The 26,128-nt window shown below is 42.0% G+C and overlaps 1 protein-coding gene across 2 annotated transcripts; it reads left to right on the forward strand.

Annotated features, from left to right (window-relative positions):
- The first annotated feature begins 1,530 nt into the window (after positions 1-1,530).
- WDR82 (WD repeat domain 82) lies at positions 1,531-24,214 on the forward strand. Of its 2 annotated transcripts, XR_014796637.1 has the most exons (10): positions 1,531-2,013; positions 8,036-8,133; positions 11,084-11,150; positions 17,270-17,369; positions 17,862-17,978; positions 18,431-18,586; positions 19,013-19,082; positions 19,565-19,707; positions 20,853-22,046; positions 22,124-24,214. XR_014796637.1 is itself a non-coding variant. In XM_084902162.1 (9 exons), exons 1-9 carry the CDS (start codon positions 1,853-1,855, stop codon positions 20,880-20,882), a joined length of 942 nt encoding a protein of 313 aa, XP_084758288.1. In that variant the 5' UTR covers positions 1,531-1,852; the 3' UTR covers positions 20,883-24,214. The 2 variants fall into 2 exon arrangements, 1 of the variants encoding a protein (XP_084758288.1); XM_084902162.1 differs by having other exon boundaries at positions 20,853-24,214.
- Positions 24,215-26,128: the final 1,914 nt, after the last annotated feature.

Genomic DNA, 26,128 nt, shown 5'->3' on the forward strand with positions numbered 1-26,128 from the left:
TCCCCATTTATTTATGTATTTATTTTTCAGCAAGGCAAATATTTTTACTTCTGCAGAAGGGTGTGCATGCACATGGTCTGGGAGCATATGCATACTGACTTTTTTTTTAAAGAGAGTGGAAGGAGGGGAGTGTGTGGGGGGGGTGTAAAGAGAGATATCAATAACAACAATGTAAAACAAAAAAGAATTTAAAAAAATCAATGTGAGAGAGACACATTGATTGGTTGCCTCCCGCACACTCCCAGGGAGATGGAGCCTCCAACAAGGTATGTGTCCTTGACCAGGAATTGAACTTGATACTCTTCAGTTGGTGGGCTGATGCTCTAACCATTGAGCAATGGCCAGGCTTATTTATTTATTTATTTATTTATTTATTTATTTATTTATTTATTTATTTTTACTTTTAATTTTTAAAAAGTTCTCACCCAAGGATATTTCTTCATTGATTTTTAGAGAGAGTGGAAGAGAGGGAAGACAGAGAGAAATGTGCAGAAGGCAGCCAATCAATGAGCCAAACAGGCTAGGACTATTTTTTTTTTTTTAATGCAATTGTAAGTGGGATTGTTTTCTTAGTCTCCCTTTCTGATAGTTCACTTTTGATGTATAAAAATGCAACTGAGCCCTAGCTGGTTTGGCTTGGTGTATGGAGCATCTGGCGGCTGACTGAAGGGTCCCAGGTTCCATTCCAGTCAAGGGCATGTACCTCTGTTACAGGCTCCATCCTCAGCTTCAGTTTGGGGAGTGTGCAGGAGGCAACCAACATCAATATCTCTCTCTGTCTCTCTCCCTCCCTCCCACTCTCTCTAAAAAACAAAAAACAAAACCACAACAAAACTTTAGAAAAATACCCTCGAAAAAATAATGCAACTGATTTCTGGATATTTATTTTGTATCCTGCTACTTTACTGAATTCATTTATCAGTTCTGGTAGTTTTTGGTGGAATCTTTAGGGTTCTCTCTATACAGTATCATGTCATCTGATGTACATACTTTTTTAAAACTTAGATGAGTGTGGAGCGGTACACTTACAATTAGTTCACTCTGCGCTTTATGCTATACATTAAAAATGTTTTAAAAAGAAGGCTTAAAGTTCTGGCTCGGGATCACAAAAGTGTGTATATCCAAATGAAAAAATATTCATCCCTAAAATGAGTGCAGCCTACCATACAGTATAACGCACTCAGGAAAAAGACAGACATTGAATCTGTGTCCCTTCTGCCCAGGACTGGCAGTTAAAGCCCGCCAGCGCTGGGTTCACTGACTGACACAGCGGACCTCCGCGTGGCCCGCGATCGGGCGCCGGAAGGGGGCGCCCGAGCCGGGGTGGGGCTAAAGCTGCACAAAGCGGTCTTCCGGCCCACGGGGGAGGCGGTGGGCGGCTCCCGCCCCGACGCGCGCGGGCTGGGAAACCGCCGCCTGGAGCCACGCTGTTACTCCACTTCTCGAGAGCCGTCACTGACGTCACCGCCCCGCCCCCTTTCCCGGCCTCGTGCCGTTGGCCTCGCCCCGCCCCCTTTCCCGGCGTGCCCCGCGGTGAGGTCTCTCGCCCTCGGCTTTTGCCAGTCGCCCCAAGATGGCCGACACAATGAGTTGATCTGTGTCGGTTGCTCGAGAGCCTACAGCGAGAAGCAACGGTCGGCGAGGCCTTCCTGTCAGGAGAGCGTGGCACGAGCAGGAGGAGGGAGAGGACCAGGCGCCCCGACTGTCCGCCGCTCTCGCGCTCGCCGCCGGCGCGGCGCCTGCCCTGCCTGGGTCGGCCCCTCTGCTGCCCGCCCGCTCCCTCGCTCGCTCGCTCGCTCGCCTGCCCGCTCGCTGCGGGGCCCCGCCCCGGCCCTGCTCCGCCGCTGCCGCCATGAAGCTGACCGACGGCGTGCTGCGGAGCTTCCGCGTCGCCAAGGTGTTTCGTGAGAACTCAGACAAGATCAACTGCTTCGACTTCAGCCCTAACGGCGAGACGGTCATCTCCAGCAGCGACGACGACTCCATCGTGCTGTACGACTGCCAGGAGGGCAAGTGAGTGCGGCGGTTGGCCCCGCGCCCGGCCCCGAGCCCCTCCTCCCGCCCGCGGGTCGCCCCGCGCGGCCCGTTCCCCGCTCCGACTCCCGCCTCCGGCCTACTTTGCACTCGCTCCTGCCAGGGCCTTTTCCATTCCGAAGCCGTCCAGGAGGCCTTTCCTTTCTTATTTTATTTTTTAATGAAGTAACGGTTGTAATGCTAGGAGTAGTAGTATGTTCTAAGTCTGCGATCTCTTCCCAGAGCGCCCTGCATCTCTTGCCAAACCCCACCATGACCTTGACCTTTCAGCGCCCGGTTTGCCCAGCGGGTGGCTTTCCCGCGCCGCCTACTCCATCCGAGATGCCCGTCGGCTCTGCCCCCGGCGCCCGCCGAACCGCGGAGGCGGCTCCCGCGCCGCAGCCGGCCGCCCTGCGTGCCCCCGCGGAGGTGACCTCGATCCGGCGCTGGCACCCGCCCGTCCCCTGGCCCGCAGCCTCCCGCCGCCTTGCTGCTGGAAGGCCGCGTGGGTTGCAGTTCTCAGCGTCAGGATTTTTTTCCCCCCTTCCTTTCCTTTCTGTTCCAGATCATGCTCATATTCCTTCGGACCCGATGCCCACGCTTATGAGTGAACTTTTTTTTTTTTTACCAACATCTGAAACTTTTCCTTTTTTTTTTGCCAGGCACAAACAAACTTGGCTGTCCCATCCCGACCCGAATGTGGATCTCCCCTTAGAACAAAGAAAGCATCGTATAACAATGTTGTGTTTCCTCTTAACACGCTTAAAAAAATTTACACTTTATGGTCCACTTGGAATTATCAAAAAACCGAGTCTAGTCTAACCAAGAAATTTATACGTTGCCCCCCAAGTCCTTTGGAGACTCACCACACCTGCTTGTAAGCCCAGCATTTTTTGCCCCCTCCCCTTTTTTTTTTTCCTTAGGACCTTGTCAGCTTCACCTCACCCTTGTAGATTTGCTTTCTTAAAGTTCTTGCCAAGTTGTGAGCTCCTTTGGGGCAGAACTGGGTTTAGACTAAATTTTATTTCCCTTCAGCCACTTGACTCAAGCAGGCTTGCAGATGTTTGGTTTTGTCAGACTTCATTTTGTTGTCTAGTTCCAGATCTTATTTTTTGAATCTTTGGATTTTCCTTTATTTTCTCCAGCTGTTCTTCTTCTTCTTCTTCTTCTTCTTTTTTTTTTTGCCTTTAAAAATACACACTGATGTCTCCTATAAACTTTCTTATAGAACTTGTCTCTTTGTGAGTTTAGTTATCTAAAGTAATTCTGTTTGGTCTGAGCCATAGTGTTCTACCCACTTTTTTTCCCACTGGGGCTATGAAAAAGTACAATATTATGTGATTGGCTCTGGATTTGCCTGCTCTATGTGGGAGGATGGCCTATAGTAGTGGTCCTGGGGGAAGAGAATTTGTTAGCTAGAGTGATGCTGAGTTTTTTGACTCATCTTAATTTGTTTAGCATATGGATTTCTGTCCATATCTGGCCACTTAATCTGGTTGGAAGAGAGTAATGTTAATGTATAAAGCTGGGGTGGGGGTCAGTTGTGGGGTTCTGGAGCTAGAAGTAATTTGAACCTGGCTTCCTTGAAATGCTTGTGCACAGATTAGAACTTCTCCCTGGAACCTGAGGATGAAAGTGCATATCTTCATTCAAAGGAAATAAATTTTGACTTGTTGGGAGGAATGACAGTGACTTGAAGTCCTATCTTGAAAAAAGTAAAATGCTAATTTTATGACATACTATAGTTTTATTCACTCATGTAGCATTCTTACATAATTACAAACTTATAGAAAAGTCACAGCAATGTTCCAAAGAACACCCATATGATCCAATAATTGGCCCCATTTTGCCCATTTGCTTTATTCTCTATGTACATATTTAAATATATTTTATTGATTTTGTACAGAGAGGAAGGGAGAGAGATAGAGAGTTAGAAACATCGATGAGAGAGAGTCATCGATCAGCTGCCTCTTGCACACCCCCTACTGGGGATATGCCCGCAACCAAGGTACATGCCCTTGACCAGAATCGAACCCGGGACCCTTCAGTCCCCAAGCTGACTCTCTATCCATTGAGCCAAACCGGTCTTGGCTATGTACATATTTAAACATACGCATTTTTTCCCCTAGAAGTTGGAGGTGTCAAGCCCGTTTATTCTTTTTTTTAAAATTTTAACGTATTGATTTTTTACAGAGAGGAATGGAGAGGGATAGAATAGTGAGTTAGAAACATCGATGGGGGAGAAACCGATTCAGCTGCCTCCTGCATACTCCCTACTGGAGATGTACCTGCAACCAAGATACATGCCCTTGACCGGAATCAAACCTGGGCCCCTTTAGTCACAGGCCAATGCTCTTATCCACTGAGCCAAACCGGTTAGGGCAAACAATATTCTTTATGCTCTATGTTTTTTAGTTTACTGTTCTTTAAAATTTTATAATGGAGTTCATCCATTGAGTGATTTTTTTTTTTCAACTTGAGAGAATATGAAGGATATTATCTGTGGCAGATGATGCGAATTATTCAAAAAGAAGGCTTTAATGTTATTTATTCATTATTTAAAAATATATTTTTATTATTTCAGAGAGGAAGGGAGAGAGAGATAGAAACATCAATGATGAGAGAGAATCATTTACTGGCTTCCTCCTACATTTCCCCTACTGGGGATCGAATCCGCAACCTGAGCATGTGCCCTTGACCAGAATCGAACCTGGGACCCTTCAGTCTGCAGGCAGAAGCTCCATCCACTGTGCCAAACCAGCTAGGGCTATTTATTCATTCTTGATCACCAGAATCATCAATCTAGATCAACCCATGATTTTGGTTGGTGGAGAGAAGCTTACCAAAATATTTGTGAAAAAATTGTTCCTGGGCTTTGTAAAGGTTCTCTGAAATGAACGCAGTACATTAGAATCTTACTTTCAAACTAGAAAATCATGTGGTAAAAGATTTCTGTAATTAAGAACAAATATCAGGTTAGTGTTATTGACAAATTTGAGGCAAATATGCTACTAGGTGTACCAGTTAATGTGGATTTTTTTCAATAGATGGAGTTACACATGTTGATATATATATATATATATATATATATATATATATATATATGGGATTTGATATATATGCTATTTTGTTGTATTACAGCAAGTTTCAAAACTTCATATGTCAACTTTGCTGAAGGTGTTAACATCATAGATATTTTTATGCTTACTAGTAAAAGTGTTGAATTTCATGTCCCCCAACCCCCCCAAAAAAAGAGCATTTGTGGTAAGTTTTAATTCATTATTTTGAAGAAAAGGTATACTTCGGGAAGCTTATGGTGAACATGCTTCATCTCAAGATACTTGTGAACGCTGGTTTAGATGCTTTAAAAGTGATGATTTCGATGTGAAAGACAACATCCAGGTCAACCGAAAAAGTTTGAAGACTAAGAATTACAAGCTTTACTATGAAGATGTGTGTCAAACTCAAAAACAACTTGCAGAAAGATTAAACGTTGCTCAGCAAACAATTTTCGATCATTTACAAGCAATGGGAAAGATTTTAAAGGAAGGAAAATGGGTGCCACGTCAACTGAATGAAATATATATATAAAAATATATATAAATGGAAAACCGAAAAGTCAATGAAAAACCAGTAAAATGTTGCTTCAACGAAAGCACGAAAAAGTTTTTTGTTTTTTTGCATCAAATTGTGATTGGCGATGAAAATTGGATTTATTTTGAGAGTCTCAAACGCACAAAATCATGAGTTGATCCAGATCAACCGTCAACATCAACTGAAAGGCCAAATCGCTTTGGAAAGAAGACAATGCTCTGAGTTTGGTGGAATCAGGAAGGTGTGGTGTATTATGAGCTTCTAAAACCAGGTGAAACTGTTAATACTGATCACTACCAACAACAAATAATCAATTTGAATCACACTTTGGTCATGAGACCATCAGAATGTGCCAGAAGACACAGCAAAGTAATTTTGCTTCATGATGATGCGCCATCACACACTTCAAAACCAGTTAAAGACTGGGAAGTATTAACCCACCGTGAAGTATTAACCCACCCGTTATATTCACCAGACCGTCCTCCTTCAGATTACCACTTGTTCCAATCGATGGCACATGCACTTTCTGAGCAGCGCTTCAAAACGTAAGAAGTGGCCGAAACGGGTTTGGCTCAGTGGAAAGAGTGTCAGCCTGTAGACTGAAAGGTCCCGGGTTCGATTCCGGTCAAGGGCATGTACCTTGGTTGCGGGCACATCCCCAGTAAGGGGTGTGCAAGAGGCAGCTGATCGATGATTCTCTCTCATCGATGTTTCTAACTCTCTATCTCTCTCTCTTCCTCTCTGTGAAAAATCAATAAAAAATATATTTAAAAAACACACAAAAAAACAAAACATAAGAAGTGGAAAATTGGGTCTCTGAATGGTGTGCCTCAAAACAAGAAAAGTTCTATTGGGGCGATATCCACAAATTACCTGAAAGATGGGGAAATTGTGTAGCTAGCGATGGACATTACTTTGAATAAAGCAATTTTGATGTTTCTCTCAAAATTACCTTGTTTTCTTTGATTACAAAATCCTCCATTATTAACCGGTACACCTAGTATATAAAAGTGGAACTGAAAATTTTCCTTACACCACAGACTTTAACATTGGCTCTTTAGGCTCTACTGTTAATAGATAGACTGAAATACTGGGACAAGAAAGCTTCTCCTTTCACTGATAGAGGCAAAGTCAACTATCTTATGAGAGCAAGCACATGTGCATGCTCATATGTGTTTATTCATTTTCACTGGATACCACCATATAGTAAGTAACCCCAATGAACAACTCTGGACAGTGGACTTTGCTAGGTAGCTAGCCTCTGAGCTGATCTTTTTAGCTGATCTTTCAGTAATGGTAAGAAATGGAAAATTCAGTTCATTTGGAGTGAGAAGTCTTGTTTGGAAATGCATTTTATGTAGGGAAATTGTTAATCTTACTGACATTAAAAAATATAGTGTTTTCAGTGGTTATGTCTGCCCATGCTCCCAAGGGTTGTGGATTTGATTTCTGGTCAGGAGCTCATATCTGGTTGCAGGTTCAATCCCCACTTCATTCAGGGCATGTGCAGGAGGCAACCAATTGATGTGAGGTGAGACTTCTTACATTGATCTTCCTTTCTCCTTCCTTCCCACCCTCTTTCTCATGGGAAAAATATACTCAGGTGAGAACAAACAAAAATATTGGAAGTGCATATGATTGATTTCTTATAGCTGCCTGGGTCATCTGATAGTTTAACATCTATGTGCCAAGATGGATTTGCATTGATGACAGGGTGATCTTTGTCATAATCGAAACTCTTGGTAAACATTCGTACAGGATTTATGAAATTCTCCTACACCTAAATGTAGAACATTATGAAGTTTTGGTTAATGATTTTGTTGAATTTGGTTTCAGATCCTCAGGCTTCCATAGTGGAAGACATTTAAGGAACTTCAGCGAATGGATTGATTTTGCATTAAAGTAAAAAGAAAGCAATGAATGACTAACTAACTAGTTTTGCTAGGGAGAGTTAGGCTTGCCTTTCAAAAGGCTCAGTAAGTACTTTGGACATGTAGGATAGGGAGATTGGATAGCTTCTGCGACAGCAGGTTTTTAGGAAAGGTAAACAAAGTTCTGGCCTCACTGGTTTGATGTATTTCCATATCCCTCTTTGTTAACAAGATGACTTTGTGCGTGCGTGCCTTTGTTCCCAAATAGATGTATTTTTTGTCAAAGCTAACTTTTGAACATTGTAATAAAGACTGAATTGAGCCCTTAGATTTACTTCCACTTTCCAATCTTTGCATTTGGTGAAAAGCTGTTGCACTTGATTGATTTCATTTGTTTCTTCCCTCTTGTGAGAAATTCTGATTCTTTCCATTGTTAGAGATTACCAAGAATCCTCATCTTTGCCAAATCATTCAAGTGCTTTTTAAAAAATGAAGATCCCAGATTTTGATGATGGAGGATTTTGATGGTTTTCTTTCTCTATCCATTTTCTTATCAGACCAAAGAGAACCCTGTACAGTAAGAAATATGGCGTGGACCTCATCAGATATACTCATGCAGCAAACACAGTCGTTTACAGCTCTAATAAAATAGATGGTAAGCAAGCCTTCTTTTTAGTAGTTAATGGTCATGGTTTCCTTTGTTAAATAGTTAATGGAATCTTTGTGACTATTTCTGTTTTGGTGGTAGTTACTTTAAATATTTTCCTATGATGTTAGCAGTGCTAACATTGTTATGACTGAAAAAAGATGCTGGAGGCAAGCCGCAAGTGGTTTTGAAAGTCTTGAAATTGAGTATGAAAGATCTTTAGTTTAGAGCAGAAAGTGGAAATAGGAAGCAAGAAATGGTGTTTAAGGTTTGTACTTCTTGAAACTTAGAAGAATACTTTTAGAACAAATGAAAGGAAAGAATACTTGACACACAGCAAGTGGTAAACAATAGTACCTTCTCTTCAAAATATAGAGATTTGAGAAAAGTTTTCATAAATGCTTGAGCTATAATAGTTTATGGGATCTAGAGGAGTTTTTAGGGTATGCCCAATCTTTTATGGTCTGTGTCAATAAAGGACATTGTGCTGACCTTGTTTGTCTTTAATTCTGGGGACAATGTTTTTATCTGAATTTTATCCTTTTCCCTTTTAAGTAAAGCTAATGTCTTTGAAGAGTAAAATTATTTTCAGAAATGAAACTTGTGAGTTTTTTTCTCTAATAATGGTCTCGGTTTTTACCTGCATTTCACCTGGATAAGTTCTCAGTGACAGATGATCTTGATAATTGAGCAATACCACTTTCTTTTATTATTATTATCATTATTATTATTTAAATATATTTTATTGATTTTCCACAGAGAGGAAGGAAGAGGGATAGAGAGCTAGAAACGTCGATGAGAGAGAAACATTGACCAGCTGCCTCTTGCACACCCCCTACCAGAGATGTGCCCGCAATCAATGTACATGCCCTTGACTGGAATCGAACCTGGGACCTTTCAGTCCACAGACCAAAGCTCTATCCATTAAGCCAAGCCAGTTTTGGCTATTATTATTTTTTACAATATATTTTTATTGATTTCAGAGAGAAAGATAGAGGGAGAGGGAGATAAGAAACATCAATGATGAGAGAATCATTGATTGGCTGCCTCCTACACTGGGGATTAAATCCTCAACCTGTGCATGTTCCTGACCAGGAACCTAATTGTGACCTCCTGGTTCATAAGGCAATGCTCAACCATTGAGCCACACTGACTGGGCAACACTTTCATGTTAGGACTCCTTTTTAAAAAAATTCTCACTAATTTGATTGTTTCACTTTTTTTGCGGTAAGATTTTTCTAATGTCATTCAACAGAGATTGCTTACACTATTATTGTGGCTCTGCCAGTCTGAGAGCTGAAATGTCTTTTTTTTTTAAGAATGATATTTTATTTTTTAATATTTTTTATTGATTTTTTTTTTTACAGAGAGGAAGGGAGAGGGATAGAGAGCTAGAAATATTGATGAGAGAGAAACATCGATCATTTGCCTCCTGCGGTGTGCCCAAACCAAGGTACATGCCCTTGACCGGAATCGAACCTGGGACCTTTCAGTCTCACGCACTATCCACTGAGCAAAACCGGTTTCGGCTCTTTTTGTTTTTTTAAATATTTAATGAGATGTTTCTACCTGTAATTGAGTTTTTATTTCTACTTTTCATACCTATATATTTTTTAAGTAAGCATGCATTTGATGCTTTTGACAAGCATATATAAGACATTAGAATCCTAAGGATACATATCTATGTGATTATCTGCATGACTGGAATATTTCTTCTGTTGGGGTCTTTTTCTGGGTGATTAAATAAGGATTGTCCAAATCTGGTTCAAGATGAGGCAAATGTGTGGCACTTGGCAGCTTTGCTGCCAGGCCTCTGCTGTGAGGATATTGCCTTTCCTGTCTCGAGTGCATCCTGAAGAGTCCTTCAACGCTTCGTTTCCTTTTGCCTGATTCCAGGCTGAGGTAGTAGTTTGTACAGTTTGAGGGTCTATGATACCACCCGGTACAGGAGATAACTGTACAGGCCACTGCCTTGCCAGGAACAGCGCGCCAGCTACCGAGTGGGGCGGAGAGGATGGCAACGCCCTGCTCATCTCTGGGAAACCAGGTAATGGGGAGAAAGCCTTTTTCTGCTTAGGGAGGGTGAGTAGCTCCTAGCAACAGGACAAACAGGAAGACTTAGTAGTTGTTATTGGAGAACTTTAAAGATGTATTCAAGGAAAACTATGTAGAGTTCAATTTTGTAACCCTCTCTCAGCTTAAATGCCCTTTTACTAGAAACTACTCCTGTGAACCACTGGGATGACTTGGTGCTGTTAGTGTCTTTGTTCCTGTGTTCTGTTTTCCTCCAAAATGTTCTTTCTGTGCTTTCCTTTCTGCATTTTGGCATCATTTCCTATTACCCCTTTCTCAACAATTGTTCCTTATTCATAGTCTTTTTAAGAGCATAATACTTTCCAGTTCTATTCTTTATGGCACTTCATTTCCCTTCCCACCACCATCTTTTAATCATTTGGTTTTTAAGAGTATCTTATTTTATCCAAGTACAAATCTCTACGATTATTCCTTTCGTTGTTATTGTCAAAATCTCTCTGTTCTGACTTCTTGGTATAGTTCATGAGTTTTATTTTGAAAATATCTTAAAGATCTTTGAAATCCAAATTTTCTCACTTCGCCACTTTATTAGTATTTTAAACTAATTTCTCTGATGCACAAGGGACCAGTGGATAGTTGGTTAATTAGAAAAGAAGTAACTTCTCTTTCCATTTTGTTTAGTTTTTATGTAAATTGTAAACACATTCAGGTGAAGTTATCAACTTAAGAATTCTGCTTTTGAATAATGTCAGATCTGTAGTGCCTTCTTTTCAGTTGTGGAAAGGAATTATTTACTATTTATTCACACCTTGCTTGTGTTAAAGACAGCAGTGACTTCTTTGATCTTGCCTTTTCAAGATGAAATGCAAAGTAAGTTTCTTTAAAAATAGTAGGATATCATCATGCCTTATTTGTCTTCTTACAGATACTATTCGTTACCTGTCCTTGCATGACAACAAATACATCAGATACTTTCCTGGACATAACAAAAGGTAAGACCCCAAGTGTTATAGGCATGGATAGTTTTTTTTATCTCTGAGCTCTCAGATAATAGAAGAATGAATAGAGAGATTTTTTATCAGTGAACTAAAGCTAGTTCCTCACTGCTGCTTGGCCTTCCTCTTGGTTTTCTTTTGTTAATCCCCCCTCAGTCAACTCTTGATTAACTGAGGTTGTGGAGGTAGGGGTAGGACTTCATAGATAAATTTAATTGTTGCCGGAAAGGGGACCTGGTCCTTGGTGAGTTTGCCTAAGGCCAGCCTAGCCTGTAGTGTGTGGGTTCTTGATTCCGTGCAGGAAAAATTTCACAACATGAAGTCCAGGTGAATTTTAGAGGATGTTTATTAAAGTTGGGGACAATGAAACAAGGAAGGGCTGGGAAATGAGCTTAGGCTGGTTTGCTTTGGCTCACTAAAAAGTCAGAGAAAAGAGGACCTTGGGTACAGGCTCCAGGGGTTTGCTGGGGATGATCTGCCACTGCCCATTGCCATCCTGGTTGCAAGCCTTGTGGGGTCCCTTGGAGTTTAGGAGATACATGCCTAGGGGAAAGAAGTAGGAAGGAGAAAGCAGGCTGGGAACTTTGTTTTGAGGGTTTTTAAAGATTGGGTGTTTAGGGGAAGTCTCACGGGAGAATCTCGATAGAATGAATATTCATCAGCTTTATGCTCATGTACCAAAATGAGGTTTATTCTCTTAACTTCGTCGGTCCTTAGTTGTTGTTAGCAAATGGCACTATTTGGATTTCTGCTGTCTCCCTGCATAGAATGATTTAAGCTATTTACCCTCTGATTAGGAGGATAAGTGGGAACCATTTACTCAAATGTCCCTGGTTTAGGGAAGATAGGATATACGTACTAGATCAGTGGTCGCCAACTGGTGGTCCCCACTGCTGGTCCATGAGGTCCGAAAGGTTGGCGATCACTGTACTAGATGGCTGTACTAGTAACTGCTTGGGATTTTGAATTTCTAGATGGTTGCAAACTGTTGTTTAACAGTTTGATCTTACTTTCCCTAGTCCACTTGTCCTGGTTTACTGATCTGTCTCAAAATCACAGTTAAAACGTAATTAGGAAAAACGGTAGATTAAAGATATTCAGTGGAAACCTATGTAATAAAAAATACAGTTAGCATTTAGGAACCCCAATGAAAGGGATATCTGTACATACATGAAGCCTTCCAGTAAGGTGGTCCCATTTCAGCAGGCTTCTGCTCTACACAGACATATTCTATGTGGGGATCTTAATGAGGATGCAAAAGAATAATTGTCCTTTGTTACTTTTGAAAGTCAAGAAACTTGTTTCCTTATTCTATTTGGTAGTGTAGGTTGCTTCTCTGTTGTATCCTTCACCAATTTCCTCAGTATTTTTTCTCTAGTTTGTCAAGTTTTGGTTGAATGTTAAACATGTTTTTCCCTTGGATGATATTTTAATCACAGGGAGGGGGTTACTTCCTCCTGCTTTCATTTGCAAATGTCCAGAAACCAAGTAAGGCTTGAAGTGGTAGAATACCCTGACAGGAGGTGGACCAAGAGCCAGGCTGCACTCTGATTGGTCAGGGCATTTCTATGTTGCTTAAGGTAAGAGGCAGCAGCTGTTGATTACTGTAGTGCCAGACAGTGAATGGTTTGTGACAAGTAGTAGATGTTTTTCCTTGTTTGTAATCAAATTAATGTTCACTAATATACTGTTGTCTGTAATTAAGATTAGATTGCAGTTGTTCAAAATTCTTTCCAATCTTCCCAGTTGTTCAGTCTCTTGACCACCTGATTCTTATTAGTAGAAGACTTTGTCCCTCTCCTTTTGACAAAATGAAGGCCATCCAAAATGAGTTCTTTTCAAATTCTATTTCTTTCACCCAAATTCTACTCTTCCTTCTAATCTTTTCTTGAGAAAAGAGTAGCCTTTCTTCCTTGACAAAACCAATCTCTGTTTGCTTTCATCTCCTTAACTGGACATTTCCTTGCTGTCCACAGACTTGGTCTCATATCTTAAACCTATTTCTGGAGCCTATCACCCACTCCTTTTCACAGTCAAACATGAGTAATTCGCATACTCCTGTCTCTACCTCCTCAGAGTTATTCACTATTTAAATCAGTCTCAGTCTCAGTCTAGTCCCAGCGTCATGTATGGGTTTTTTTCTAAGCTGTTTTACTTCTTTTTCCCTGCTGCCTCCAGTTAAAATCCATTGTCTTGGGCTTTTTTGCAGGGTGCTCAGCTTTTCAGTAAAGCATTTTCCCCCCCAGTATGCAGCTGACTTTTCCCATCTGGATTCTGTCCCCTTGCTATTCTTGGCTTCTCTTTCTCCTTTTGGCTCTAAAATAAATAAGGTTCTATCCTAGCCTCTCCCCCTACCTGGTATTTAAAAAATATATATCTCCCCTGATTTAATTCATATCTTCTCAGGTGGCTTCCCAAATCAGTATTTTTAGCCCATGTCTGCCATGATTTCCAGACTCAACTTTCACCTACAGGTTTTATACACATCTGTGCAGATGTTTTTCCATGCCCACACCTAACAGGTCCAACACTCCATCCATCATTGTTCTGTTCCTTGAGTCATCTCTCTGTTTACCTCAGGTTGCTTCATGTCTGTTCCTATCAATTCTCTGGACTCCCTTTCCCCTCCCTTCATATCCAGTGAGCTGTTAAATCCTATTGATTCTATCTAGTTTTAATCCTTCCTACTCTTTCCTTTGCTTCTGTTCTGTCAGGTGAATTATTGTCAAATGCTAATTAATCTCCCCATCCCTTAACATCCTGCTTTAGCACCTGTGTTACAGTTCTGACCACATTCTCCCTCAGGAAGCCTTAAAGACTCTCCACATTTGCCTACTCATTTCCCTTGGACTCAGGTTCTTCTTCCTCTGGCTCTGACCTTTTCCCCATCATTATTTCTCAGTTGGAAAGGTGTCTCCCATCGAAATCATGTTTACCACAGGTAATGCTTCTTCCAGGAAGCCTTCCCTGATCTTCTCTTAGAGATGTCTGGACTAGATAGTTAAGCTCCCATAGAGTTGAGGTATTATTCCTTTTTGTGTTCCCTTTACCTCTCAGCATAAAATCCAAGATGGACTTCCTCTGAGCTATTGACCTGAATGCTGTGGCATAAAATTACATGTCTATCTATATGCATGCATTTTGCTTACTCTGCTTAATATCTACTTTAATATCTATCACTTTAGCATTTTCGAGGAAATTTTAGTTTACAGTATCTTTTTAATTTTTAAGTTGGGGAGCTGGTGTAAATGTTAGTTGAGTTATATTGGAAGATTTTTTTTTTTTAAGAAAAATTTTAAAAAGTACATGGTAAGGAAAGTAAATTTTTTCCATTTTCTATTCATGGTATACACTTTAACTCTTTCTAGTGGAACCAAAACCTCCTGAACCCCTTTCACTATCATTCAAAACTTGAATTTCCTCTATTTCTAGATTTTAAAAATCTATTTACAAATGAGCTGTGCAGTTCAATCACCTTTTTTATTTCAAGCTTTTCTTTGTCAAATGAAACAGTACAACAAGCAAATTTCCTCTAAAATTTTAAAAAGTGTTTTTATTTATTGATTTTTAGAGAGAGAGAGAGAGAGAGAGAGAGAGAGAGAGAGAGAGAGATCATTGTTCCACTTATTTATGCATTTATTGGTTGATTCATGTATATGCTCTGACTGGAGATCAAACTTGCAACCTTGGTGTATTGGGACAATGCTGTAACCAACAGAGCTACTCAGCCAGGGCTCCTGTATGTCTGTAGTCTTGATTTGTGATACCAGCTGCTAAATCTATGAAGTGTTTTATAGCCAAGCCAGAATGTGGAACTATTTGACCATAACACCTAGAAGAAAGAGCCACCTGAGTGTCTATTTTCACAAGGGCTTTCTTCATAGGTGATATGGTAGAGTCACAGTCCCTGCACAGATCATAGCTCACACTTCAAGAACCCCATGGTCAGGTAAAGTGGAGCCACATGTGGTCCTTCTCTGCAGGCCAGGTCCAAATGCTGAGGAAATGGAGGGTGTCTCTTCAGAGCCCAGAATGGCAGAGCAAGAACACCAGCAGGGAGGACAGGAGAGCTCAGGATGAGTCCTTGGAAGAAATGTTTTTCAGTGAGCGATTCCCTTCCTCCCTCCCTCCCTCCCTCCCTCCCTCCCTCCCTCCCTCCCTCCCTCCCTCTCTCTCTCTCTTAAATTGATTATAGAGAGGAAGGGAGAAGAAGAGATGGAAACATCAATGATGAGAGAAAAAACATTGATTGAATGCCTTCTGCACCCCCTACTGGGGATCAGGCCTGCAAACCAGGCATGCGCCCTTACTGGGAATCAAACTGTGACCTGTTGGTTCATGAGTCAATGCTCAACCATTGAGCCACACCAGCTGGGTAGTGGGTAATTCTTAATGGGATAATCATACAAAGGGACCTATATAAAAATATAGTTGCTGGTAGCACAGGCCTGTGGCTCTGTAAGTGTAATGCCCAAATTAGCAGTCTCATGATCACTTAGGAGTTTGTTAGAAACCTGAATTCTCAGACCTCAGCCCAGACCTGTTGGATTATTCCTGGGAGTGACCCCAGTGATCAGTTTGAGTTCACCCTCCCAGCCATGCTGGTAAATTTTTTCATTTTCTATTCATGGTATACAGTTTAATTCTTTCTAGTGGAACCAAAACCTCCTGAACCCCTTTCAGTATCATTCAAAACTTGAATTTCCTCTATTTCTAGATTTTAAAAATCTAGAATGGGTATAGGGAGTGAGAATGGTACAAGGTTTCTCTTTGGAGTGATGAAAATGTTCTGGAATTAAGATAGTGGAATGGCCGAAACCGGTTTGGCTCAGTGGTAGAGTGTCAGTCTGTGGACTGAAAGGTCCCAGGTTCGATTCCGGTCAAGGGCATGTACATTGATTGCGGGCACATCCCCGGTAGAGGGTGTGCAAGAGGCAACTGGTTGATGTTTCTCTCTCATCGACGTTTCTACCTCTATCTCTCTCCCTTCCTCTCTGTAAGAAAAATCAATAAAATATATATATTAAAAAAAAAAAGATAGTGGAATGGTTGCCCAACTTTGTAAGTGTATTGAAAACCACTGAACTGTTTACTTTAAAAGGGTGAATTTATGGTACTGAACTATATGGGATACTTAATGAGTGGTGTAGACTTTTAGTCTAGGCCACTTGGATATATATAGATTTTTAGTCTAGGCCACAGACCAGTCACTGAGTACCCCATATAGTTCAGTACCATAAAGTTACCCTTTTAAAGTAAACAGTTAGTGGTTTTCAGTACACTTATGAAGTTGGGCAACCATTCCACTATATTAATTCCAGAACATTTTCATCACCCCAAAGAGAAACCTTGTACCCATTCACACTCCTTGGCAACCACTAATCTACTTTCTGTCTCCATAGCTTTGCCTCTTCTAGACATTTTGAATAAATAGAATCAGACAGTATATGACCTTTTGTGTTTGTCACTTACCATGTCTACAAAGTTCATACATGCTGTATGTAACATGAATCAGCACTTCATTTTTTAATGTTGAATAATATTCCATTGTATGGATACATACATTTTGCTTATCCATTCATTAGTTGATGGACATTGGGTTTCCAGTTTTTTGCTCTTATGAATAATGCTGCTATGAGCATACGTGTTCTTTTTTTGTGTGGACATACACTTTCATTTTTCTTGTAATTTCTGGGTCATAGCAACTCTGGTGTTTTGAGGAATTATAAACCTTTCCCAAAGGAACTGTGCCATTACATTCTCACCAGCAATGTATAAAGATTACAACTTCTCCACATCCTTACCAACATTTGTTATATCTCCTTTTTTTCTGTTATCTCTCTTTTAGATTATAGTTATGCTGGTGGTTGTGAAGTGGTATCTCATTGTGTTTTGATTTGCATTGGAATCATACATTTTTATGTTATAGCTTTAAGTTGCTTTTTTCATTATATTAGTTGCTTTGGACTATCCAGATTGCTTGTGTAGTATGTTCCTTAAAATGGCAGTTTGGGGAGAACAGTTTTATATATGTAAGCCGGTAGAGTGGTTTAAGGTTCACATCCAGTTTTTATAAATATTTTGCTTCAACTCCTATTTATCTCAATGCATTTCAGGGTGGTGGCCTTGTCCATGTCACCTGTGGATGACACTTTCATTTCTGGGTCTCTTGATAAGACCATTCGACTCTGGGATCTCCGGTCTCCTAACTGCCAGGTAATGGTACCTCACAGTTACACTTTGAGTGTTATGTATGGTAGGCACTGTCATCAACTCTCCCTCTCAAGGAAAGGGGAAAGCATTGGTTCCATTCTGGGATCCCAGAGTCTTTTAAAAAAACTTTGGAGCAAATCTGATTTTCTGGTAGGTAGCTGGTAATTAAGCAAATGTCCTAATCTAGTCCATATTACATTATGCTCTGTGGCTTACTGCTTTAAAAATGTTTTCCTGGAGCCTTCGCCTCAGGTTTTTTATTTGGATTTAGTGGCTATAAAATACAGTTAAGGTTGATCTAAAATTAGTTGTATGGAGACCTGTTTTTTTTTTTTTTTTTTTTTATAAAAGCTTCATTTCAGTTTTACTTTTTCACTTCCATAGGTAGGCTGTTACCTATTTTTGTCTCTTTCACAGTTTTCTTGGGAAAAGTAAATTTTATAGTGATCGGATCCTAGGTTCATTAACTTTTTTTATTTATTTCTGTTTTCTTAGGGCCTCATGCACCTACAGGGCAAACCAGTTTGTTCTTTTGATCCAGAAGGGTTAATTTTTGCTGCAGGCGTCAATTCTGAAATGGTCAAACTCTATGACCTCCGCTCTTTTGATAAGGTAAACCCTTAAGCTATCTTGATATTGTGGAAGTTTTGAAGGGTGAGATGGACATTTTAAGAACCTTAAAAAAAAAAATCTCTAAAATCAATATATATATATTTTAGAGAGGAAAGGAGGGGAAGAAATAGAAACATCAATGATGAAAGAAAATTATTGATCTGCTGCCTTCTGTGCATGCCCCCTACTTGGGATTGAGTCCGAAACCCGGAATTGGACCCGGGACCCTTCAGTTTGCTGATGCTCTCTATCTGCTGAGCCAAACCAGCTAGGGCTTTAAGAACCTTTTCTAGAATAGAGAGGTATATGGTAGGTATTGGGGAGTGTCATGTGTCATAGCAGTTCATCCTTTGCTTTCCCTAGTCAGAAAGGAATCCAAATGGGATAGAATAAGAGCTCTGGCAGAAGGAATTATTGATGTGCATTGGGGCTGCTGCTTTTATCTTTTGCAGGGGCCATTTGCAACATTTAAGATGCAGTACGATCGGACTTGTGAGTGGACAGGACTTAAGTTCAGCAATGATGGCAAACTCATCCTCATCTCCACCAACGGCAGCTTCATTCGTCTTATTGACGCATTCAAAGGAGTGGTGATGCACACGTTTGGGGTGAGCTGACATAGCTGCTTCCATGTTCCCATCTCCAGGGTTGAGAGTTGAGAGAGTTCGCTGGTTAGTGGAGACAAACAGCTATCCTTGACTCACTGATTGAGGCACGGGCTTGTATTTTGTTCCTATATATGAACTTATTTATAACTCTTGGATTCTGAGACATTCACTTCTCACCATTGACCCAAGTTTAGTGTTTAGATGTCTTCTAATTCCTGCATAAATGTTTTCTTGCTCTCTTGAATATGGAGTTTGGAGTAGGGGGTGAGTGGTAAAGGGTGGGGCCACATTTGGAAACTTGGTGCCGTTGTGCATGAGAAGATGGTTTCACAGAAAGGAAGGGGATGAGTCTGCTGGGTCAGTGTTTCTAGGCAGTTATGTTTTTGTTAATGGCACATTGGCAAGAGAACGGTTCTGTTTCTTTAGGGTTATGCCAACAGCAAAGCTGTCACACTGGAGGCCTCGTTTACTCCAGATTCCCAGTTTATTATGATCGGTAAGTGCTCTTTATACCCTTTGTGGGTTATTTTTCTAATACTGAGGTTTTGTTTGTATTATTTTTGTTAATTTTTTAAATTGATTTTAGGGAGAGAGGAAGGGAGAGGGAGAAACATCAACATTGATCGGCTGCCTCCTGCATGCCTCTGTTGGGGATCAAGCCCACAACCCAGGCATGTGCCCTGACCAGTGACCTTGGTGCATGGGTTTATACTCGATCATTGTGCATACCAGCTCGGTGCAGCCCCCATTTCTAATGAGAAAACTAAAGTCAGAGGGGAAGTTATTTGCTTAGGAACAAATAATTAGGATCAAGATTAATTTCTAGTGTATTTTCTTCACTGCTTCTCCCTCTCAATTTCTGCTGAGGGCTGGGTCTTAAAATATGACCTCTTTTCAGATGCCAATTGATGTCTCTTCCCCACTTGCCTTTTTATTGTGCTTTGAGCCGTTGTGTGTTCCTTTGATCATTCTATTCAGGTTCAGAGGATGGCAAGATCCATGTCTGGAATGGAGAGAGCGGTATAAAAGTAGCTGTGTTGGATGGCAAACATACAGGTCCCATTACCTGTTTGCAGTTCAACCCCAAGTTCATGACTTTTGCCAGTGCATGTTCCAACATGGTATGTAAACAGTGGGAGATGTCCTTCAGTTGGGTTGTGGGTGTTTCAACGAGCACAGCAGGCTGTGTTCTAATATTTGTGCTACTGATGCGAGCACAGCAAGATGTGTTCTAAGTAGGTAAGATCTATGTCTGGAATGGAGGGAATTGTATAAAAGTAGCTGTGTTGGATGGCAAATATACAGGTCCCATTACCTGTTTGCAGTTCAACCCCAAGTTCATGACCTTTGCCAGTGCATGTTCCAACATGGTATGTGAACATGGTATGTGAGCACCCCAGTTTATATTTCTCAACTGTTGTTTCCATGTTTCACCTGTTATTATCTGATTTCTGGTTGGGCTGACCTTTCATTTAACTCTTCTTTCTATGATCTGGGATCACCTGTGAGTTAAGTCAGTTTTAACTCTGACTCCTGGTTCTGTGTCCAAACTACCTGGACTATGTTTTAATAGCTTTTTGGCTTCTTAAAATACTTAGAACAAGCCTTTTGTGGTTGTAACCTATAAGATTCCCATTTCTCTCAGCTTATCACTGAATTCCTCAGACATTCTTACAATTGATCATAACTCATCACTTAGAAAATTTTCTTCAGGCAATGTCTCTTCCTAGATAACACTGTTAGAATAAAGCATCATGAGCTCAGCCACCACTTTCCTCTTGGCATCTTTTAAACCTACCTGGATGTTTGGAGGATGAGGCACTTACCCAGAACACATTAGCTTTCTTTTCTCCACCATCCCTTCCCCCCCTTCCTATGAAAACTGTCAGAAAAAAAATACAACAAAACCATCCAGTACAATCTTTCTCATTTTTTAAAGATCAGGAAGGTTAGGGCCTTTCTGAGGGTTACCTGGTACATTAGTATGAGGCCAGGTTACCCAGATGCCTACCTCCTGGTCAGCACTCCTTTTTATCCTTACCACTGGGCCTCTGTGGTAAGGATAAAAAGGGTAGCAATATTGGAGGGAAACAGAACCGTGTAAAGTGGAGTGTTTCTCCATAGATTGCCAGAGTCGGTTGTTTGGGAGGGAGGGCCACCAGCCATAAGGGTTGGACAGCTTGATGCTGTGGAAGGGGTAAAAGAACGCTTAGTAGTTAAGAGAGCGACTTAGCTTTTTAAAGTTGACTTTATGTTCTTTTCCCAGGCCTTCTGGTTGCCCACCATTGATGACTGATCCTGATGCTGTTGGGCTATTTCTGTACAGTGAGTGTGGCCAGCAGGAAAAAACTCAGAGGGGACTGATCTAATATTGGGACTGGATCGTTTGACTGGGCTGGAGAGCATCCTTCCACATGGCCTTCCCATGGATGCGCTGTACATCTGCTCAAAAGAAAAAAAGTGCTTTGCCAAGCTTCTTCAAAAGGACTCTTGGTGGGGCATATTCAATTGGGACTCAAATTTTCTAGCCGTCAACTGCACCAAGCTCCTCCAGAGGATGATCAGACAGACTCATGATTAGGGTATAGTGGGGCCCTTAAGGCACCTTCAATTTTGAATGTATTTGCTGCTGAGGAGCTGGTGAAGTTATTAATTCTGCACATCCCCTCTCCCATCCCCCGTAAATGCATGGGAAGCCACAGTTCTGGTTTTGAGATGTTAGAGCAGTTCAGTGCACCTTGTCCTCACCCTGCATGTCTTATTACTGGTTTCCCTGTGTTATTGTGGTATAATCCACAACCTTCATGTTACTTAGGTGCCAAACATTTACAGAAATAAGTCTTCATATATCTTGGGGTCAGAAAGGGACAGATACAGAAAGACCTTGTTTGCTAGGAAGCTTGCAAGTTATAGTCATTTGAGGGTGGACGATCTAGACATGCCTCATGCTCTGGGTTTTGGTGGGAAAAGGCCCAAGAACCTAAAAGGGAGGAAGGGGACTGGGAGGTTTAGCAGTAGCCTAGTGTGGTCCCTCGTCATCAAGACAAACCCATGGTCCTCCTGGGTGTCTACCCAGTGTGGTCGTGTACAAAAGCAAGGGAGTCTATTTTTGTACATGAGATACATAATACATTCATGTGGGGCCAGTATTGTGGAGTAAGTTTGAGTTGTTTACATTGATGCCTTCCCTGCCCACCACAAATGGTGTACATAGTCTTCTGATGATACCATCCCTTCCCAGCTCTCAACCATGAGCTGGCTCCAGCCCTGTGTTATATGTTATATTAGCCTTTTTATATATGACCTGGGATTTCTGTTGTTTGTATTCTAGCACAGTGTGTACACCTTCACTTAAATATATCTAAGTATGTGCATACATATATATGTATACTAGAGGCCCAGTGCATGGCATTTGTGCACTGGGGCAGGGTTCCCTCAGCCTGGCCTGCACCCTCTTGCAGTCTGGGACCCCTTGGGGGATGTCCGCCTGCCAGCTTAGATTTATTCCCTGTGTTGGGAGTTGGCCTAAGCTGGCAGGTGGACATCCCCAAGGGGTCCTTAGCACTGCTGCAGAGGTGGGAGAGGCTACCACCACTGCCCATGCACTCATCCAGCTGAGCCTAGCTTCTGGCTGAGCGGCACTCCCCCTGTGGGAGCGCACTGACCACCACGGGGCAGCTCTTGCATTGAGCATTTGCTCCCTAGTGGCCAGTGCGTGTCATGCGACCGGTCATTTCATCTTTCAGTCAATTTGGATATTAGGGTTTTATTAGGGTGTATGTATGCATATATATAAAATACCTGTTGTTTCTTGGAGTTTAGCTGAAGGACAGCCTGGGGAAAGACTGCATTTTTGTTAATAGTATTTGCCACAAGTGTTTGTGAGTCTTCCCTATTACATTTCCCCTTAGGAGACTTAACGGAGCAAAGCTTCAAGTGTTTGCTATTCCCATGGCAGCTAATTGAGGGTCTTGGGACAACTTCCTTGTGTTCATCAAGCCGCACTTTGGGGCCCTCTCTGCAGTATTAGCCCCCTTTTTTGCCTGGTGATACTCTGTCTGCATCTTTATATGTGTGACAGTCACTTCTGCATGCCTTTTGTGTCTGGCTTACAGTATTGGGACAGGATGCTGCAACCATGGCATTTTCAGTTTGGGGCTTTACCAATTACAGGTCACTCCTGTTTACCTGTTAGGTCTTCTTTCTTCTTCCTGTTCCTTGCCTTCTCTTTGAAGAGGGAGGGGTCCTGACCAGGGTTGAGATGAGCTGTGGCTAGCTTATGGCTTTTTCTCCCCTGCATGGCCGCCTTAGAGCAGGATGAATGAATGGCATGTTATTTTACTAAATTCCCAAACATTTAATTAAGCAGGTAACATACTCCCTGCACTTCCAGAAACAGACTCAACAAGATGATTTATCCACAAGGACTTGCCTAAGAATACATGTCTGCTAGCGGGAAAGCAAGCCATTACTGCCTCTGTTCAGCAGCAGAAGTAGGCTATGAATTATAAGCAGTTACTATTTTGTTTTAGCAGTTACTTTTTTTTTCTTTTAATCTTCACCCAAGGATATTTTTTCCATTGATTTTTAAAAAGGGAAGGAGGGATAAACATCAATGTGAGAGACGCAGTAAATGGTTGCTTCCTGCACATGCTCCTGACCGTGGCCAGGATCAAACCTGGCGCAGGCTGATGCTCTAACCACTGTGAAACACTGGCCAGGGCTAGCAATTTTGACTTGTTCCTCAAACTTAAAGGTTAAGGGGCATGCATCTTTCTCAATGCAGACTAGGACTTGCGGCTTCAGTGATACCCACTTTATATAGCTTAGCCGTTTAATAGTGAAGGAAATTTTAGAAACCAAATGAACTGAGCTCTTTACTGCCCGCTGCTGGCTTTCCCGGGTTAGAAAATTCATGGTAGGGATAACTTGAGAGAGAGCGAGCTTGTAACAGGGTTAATAGAAACCTGCATAATTAACATATCTGTTACCAGAGCAGCTACAAGCATTATTTTCCTATCAGCAGGAAAATGTATTGAGTTGTGTGTCCAAAGCTGAGGTACCATGTCCTTTGAAAACATGCACTCATGGCCTCTATAAGGACCTGACTTCTTAGTTGGGGAGGAAAGGAAAGCGATACAGCTGGAAGTGACGAGATGATGTGGTGTTGGGAATAAGGCAGAATAAAGAGAATAAAGGCTGTTGGCCAAAGAGGCTGAAGGCTGGGGCCATGGATGCTCTCAGTGGAGCCAGAGGTGCTTGAATTCTCAGTGGGCGGGGCTGCTCACCACTTTCAAGTCGGTGCCAGAGCTACCGATTTGTGATAGTTAACAGCACTGCATTCTTCAGCCACCAGCTAGTGGGTTATTGTTGTTATTATTATTTTTAAGAAAAAGTTCCTGGTTGCAATAATAATTCATGTTTATTAAAGAAAATTTGGAAATTTTAAAAAGAATCAGTTTTCCACCCAAACGCTATCGCTGTTAATCTTTTGGTGTTAAGTGTTCCTCACATTTCTGTGTGTAGATTTTTGGTGTGTTTACATAGTTGTTATTCTACTGTATATACTATTTTATGTCTCTTTTGTACTTAACATAAACATTTTTCCATGTTATCTGTTAAACAGCATTTTATGGCTCTAGCCTCATCCTTTGAGTTTTGGTAGCATTGTTTGTTTGGTTCCTAGAGTTGGAGGGTGAGATGGGTTATCTCCTGGCTCACAATGGGGTTAGCTGAAACACTGTGTGGATGGATTGTTGGGCTTCCTGGGACTGCCCTTGATTGCCCCTGGTGACTAAGCTATGGGGTGGTGGGAGGAACCCCTAAACCCAGTCCTCAAGCGAAGAGCAGCGTGGGTCTCCTCAACCCCCAGCCTCTAATAAGCAACCATATGGCCAGAAATGGCCAGCCTGAGCCAACCTTGATCTTCAAAGACTTACATCTGGCATGTACCTCAGGTTACTTTTCATCTTCATTGTTCCCTCATTCTTGATCAGAACGGCAGCCTCTGGAATAAGATTTATCCTGCTAGGCCTTGGCTTTTGGGAGGCAAGGATAGTGGGGCCTCTTTTAGGCTCCTATGCCAGTTCTGGTAGACATCCTTGCTTGGTAACCCACTGCCTGGCTTGTGAGTTGGTAACTACTAGAGCCTGTATTCTAACTGCTCTATCCTTGGAGCTGCAAGCACCTGCTGTGTGCCTTATTCCTGGCCCTCTCTGGACAGTCTTAGGCCCTCAGAGAAGACAGTCTTAGGCCCGTTACTTTGCCCAGGGTCACTGGAGGTTGGTCAAGGGCTGTGAAAGGCAGCAGAGGGAACATCCCAGCTTATGCATAGGCTCTCCTGACAGATTGGTCTAGGATAGGGGTGTCGAACTCAATCAGAGAAGGGGCCAAAATCTAAAATCCAGCCTAAATCGCGGGCCGAATGGTTTACTGAACAGTCATAAACTGACAATGTCATAAACTGACAGCGGAGTGCAGTGATGACAGCGCGGTGCGGGCCACATTGCAAGGCCTGGCCGGCCGGATTTGGCCCGCGGGCCTTGTGTTTGACACATGTGGTCTAGGAGGAAGAGACCTCACAACCCAGTGGGAAGGCTGCTGCAGTCACTATCAGCTTGCTTGTAGTTGACAGACCCACTACGCCCACTCCCTTGGCTTCAGCCTTCGGTGTGAGGAGCAAGAGGATGAGTTGGCTCAGCTGTTGATTTGGGCAAGAGGCAGACACCGGATGCTGCCCGCACTTTTGAGGGTGGGAAACTACTGAGGAAAGGGGAAGTAAAACTGCAAGTTATTTGGGCACACTCCCGCACTTGCCAGCTGCCTAACTAGAGTCATGGAGAGGCTGCCCAGGGCGGCTGGGGCCAACCAGTTTGTCAGGAAGGTCCGGAAGTACTGGGCTATGGGAAATGACTGAAAAAAGAGAAATTTTGTAGTTTTCCTATCTTCCCTAAAAAAATTTAGGAAATGGAGTCTAAAATGAGTTAATGGGCCAGAAAGAGGGTCTGAGAGCGTCCTCAAGGAGTTAGTAAATACATAAATTTTACCATCAATTCTGGGGCCTTATTGGTCCTTGTCCTTCCTAGCTGCTGTTTATTGGTTGTGAATTGCCCGATAAAAACTCATCTCAATTGTAAACTTAAAATAGTGGATCAGGGAAGAGTCGAGTAAGTTTGAGGTCATGAAGGCGATTGCCTTATAATTGAACAAATACATTGAGTGACCAGATTATTATGATTTCTGAATGCATAATAATCTGGCCACTCAGTGTACTTTCCCAGCACCTGAGCCTTGGCAAATGCTAGATTGTAAAATAGTCTTGTGGGAAGGGTAAGAAATTAAGCTGCTCATCAAAATGCAAGCCTTGGAATTTCCATTAAAAAACAAGTTAAAAGGGCAGCCCTTCTGGTACGTCAAGCCCAGAGCTCACAGTTGGTGGTGGAGACCTTCTTTCTGTTCCCTGGGCAACAGGACTCTCACTGGGGCTCACCCCAAACTGGAAACTAGGGAGGCCATAGAGAAAAAGTGCTATATGCAAGCTTG

This window comes from Pipistrellus hanaki (assembly GCF_964339955.1).
Source record: "Pipistrellus hanaki genome assembly, chromosome: 13".
Classification (NCBI taxonomy): Eukaryota; Metazoa; Chordata; class Mammalia; order Chiroptera; family Vespertilionidae; genus Pipistrellus; species Pipistrellus hanaki.